Genomic DNA, 3,080 nt, shown 5'->3' on the forward strand with positions numbered 1-3,080 from the left:
CGACTGTTCCTTCAATCGGATTAGTTACATCCTGACTCTCAATATGTCTGAGAAAAGGAAAGTCGCTGTCAGGAATTGCAAAGCCCCGGGTAACCCCGCTCACCTGCTCCATTTCCTGCTCTAGTTCTGGCAGCTATTGCCTGCAGTCTGCTATTTGTAGGATTGCTGCAGCAACTGAAAACAGGCGTGAGGTTTTTGTACAGTGACGAGCGTCTTTCCTCTCAGTGTGGGCTGTATCGCACAGTAATACAGAGCGGCATCCGCGCTCTCCGTGTTTCCAATAACCAACTGGCCCCGTTTGCCCGCAGTGGAAAGTTCCAATTCGAACCGGTCCTTTCTCTCTTTGCCATTCGATGATCTGCTTATTATCCACTCGAGTCCCTGACCGGGTTTTTGTCTGTACCAATACATTCCATCAATGCTGGACATATCATAACTGCAGTTTATCAGCACCGAATCCCCGCTCTGGACTGTTCTCGCTGTGGGAGTTTGTGAAACTTGGTCCGAGCGACACCGATCTATAAAAAAACATTCATACAATGAGGCACTGGAGCAAAATTATTATAAATAAATAGCTCCACAAATAAATATCCTGCGCTTACAAGTTAGCACCACCAGAATGATAAGGAACAGTTTCATTTGCACCGTGTGATATAATAACAATGTCAGTAAGAATACGGAGCACAGCTCACAGCAGAAGAGCATGCATTGAATCAACGTCTTCAACATATGCACCAGATAAAGTTTCAGACACTTGGGTTTTCTGCAATCTGATTGGCTGGAATCAGACTCCGTGCTTCCGGTATCAGGATGTGGGTTGTTGATCCGAAGCTGCTTCTCTTCCGGGTCACGTGTGAACAAATCAATTGTCCAAAAAACAGGACACTGCTTTACTGCAGTAACTGTCATTTATAAAAGTGGTTAAAGTTTAACTTCACCAATAAAGGCATGATTTTAAAATCAGGTTTGCCCTCATTTTAAAGTTATGTATGATAAATGCGTGATCAATAATATGTTGCAAATATTGTTTCTCGATTTACTTTTGCAAATATAATTGATTCCCCTTGTGTTTCAAGGGGACTTAAAGACCAGCCAAGCTGGTCTTCATATGATTTGGGTTCAATTACAAATCCACATTGCAGCTCACAGATCTGATTCAGTGAGAGGAGGTGAGAGTGCCTTTGCCGGTTTTTGTACGGGTTGACTGTGTCTCTGTAGCAGTGTGCGGCTCAGCGCACAGTGATACACGGCAGAGTCAGAGACATGGACCCCGGTGATTGTTAAAGGAACTGTTCTCTTGTCTTTGTCCAATTCAGCCGAAAACCGGTCAGGGAAATCTGGAGACTTTTCCCCCTGTCCCTTGCCGTATTTCTTCAGTAAATATCTCGGAGCGTCCCCGGGATGTTGAATGTACCAGAAGAGAGTCTCGCCAGTGTATTGTGCTGTGTAGTTGCAGTTCAATATTACCGTCTGTCCTTCCTGGGCCGTGAATTCGGGCCGGTCCTGGGAAACTGAATCTTGGCCACTGGTTCCTGTAACAACATATAGAATGTGTGAGAAATCTGAGTGAATATAACCCATGAAACACACACTGAGGATTTGAGCTCAGACTCACCGGGCAGCATGACCATTATTATCAGTAAAGCACACAGGGAACACATGGTTCCTGATTGGACAGTAAACAGCCACACTGTTTAAACGATGTTGCTGCTTCTAGTTTATATCACAGAGTCAACTCAGATCAGAGGCAACTGCAATTATTGGGAAACTGGGGGGCGTTTCTCAGTGCTGCGATTGGTTAGTCTGCCTGAGATGATGTTAGCTTTGGATCAATCACTGTTAGTTGACGACGAAGTGCGGCTGGCTTTCTCCAATCAAATTGTAGCCCAGGCTGAGTGCGTCTTTCTCACCCTCTTGCTCTCTGTCACATTCTCAGTCATTCTGTCTCTTTCTCGGTTTAACTCTCTTTCCTTCCAACCGGAGATCAGCTCTTTATATGACACCAGAGCCTGTCTTCATATTGCAATAGACCATGTTTCCCTTGCCATCAGGATAGTATTAATTACGATATCTATCGGTGCGTCTGTCAGAATTCAATCATTTTAGTCAGAGTAAATTAACGATAATAGTGAAAGAGTATATTTAATCTTATTAACGTTTATAAGTACAAACCCAGAGGCCTCAGATGTCTGCGGTTTCATTTGATCGGATTAACTCGCTCATGTTAAATGTTATTTATTTTTATACCAGTTTGTGACGACTTCTCAAGAACCTTAATCTTATTACCACGCGCTTGACCTGTTTACGCTGAACTTTTCGTTCTGACAGGTAGATTTCCTCGGGTTGCGATTGTAAATAGAACTGTACACGGATTGAACAACTGAGGATTTGGATGGAGATCCCGTGAGGGAAGCAAATGCTGCAACACAGGAATTTTCAGGCGAAGTAATAAAGATAAAGGGATGGAAAGACAATGGGAAACAATCTCATGTCTTTCGTCTGACTCCAGAGAATTATAACACAATTTACTCAGCATTTCATCAATTTCAACATGGGGAACACGACAAGCCCCCTTTGTTCTACAGAACTTCCAATTTCATGCCATTCGTTGAATACTTCGTTGTCAAATTATTCCTTCTAAATTTAATCACCACTCTTTTCAGGGTTAAATTCCATCTGCAACTTACCGGCCCATTTGAACATTCCATCCATATCTTCTTGTCGTCAAAGAGACTCAACCTCAGTGTTAACCACTCGCCAAATGAAAGTGGTCATCTTTCAATCTGCATTCTCTGACAACGCTGGCAGTTTTAGACTTCGCAGTCAACTGATGGGACGAGTGGAATGTGCAGGAAACGTTTTGATTGCAATTTATTGAAGGACTGAGTGTGGATTTTTCTCTCTCCCTTTGGCTCTCCACAATCTGGCCGATGAAAAACAGAATGAGAGAGAGGCGGAAAAGATAGGAGTATGAGGACGATGTTGATGTGGGGCGGTTTATTAAGAGAGGCAAAGGTTCTGTAGTTCTCTACAGAGTTGGAGTGGGGAGAGGTGACTGATAGAAGTTGGAGCTCAATTGC

At 43.4% G+C, this 3,080-nt stretch overlaps 1 gene segment (V, D, J or C); it reads right to left on the reverse strand.

Moving 5' to 3' along the window:
- Positions 1-1,143: 1,143 nt before the first annotated feature.
- LOC144488465 (T cell receptor alpha variable 20-like) lies at positions 1,144-1,661 on the reverse strand. The segment is given in 2 exon segments: positions 1,144-1,532; positions 1,616-1,661. Coding segments are annotated over 2 exon segments (435 nt in total).
- Positions 1,662-3,080: the final 1,419 nt, after the last annotated feature.

This window comes from Mustelus asterias, unplaced genomic scaffold (assembly GCF_964213995.1).
Source record: "Mustelus asterias unplaced genomic scaffold, sMusAst1.hap1.1 HAP1_SCAFFOLD_1593, whole genome shotgun sequence".
Lineage (NCBI taxonomy): Eukaryota > Metazoa > Chordata > Chondrichthyes > Carcharhiniformes > Triakidae > Mustelus > Mustelus asterias.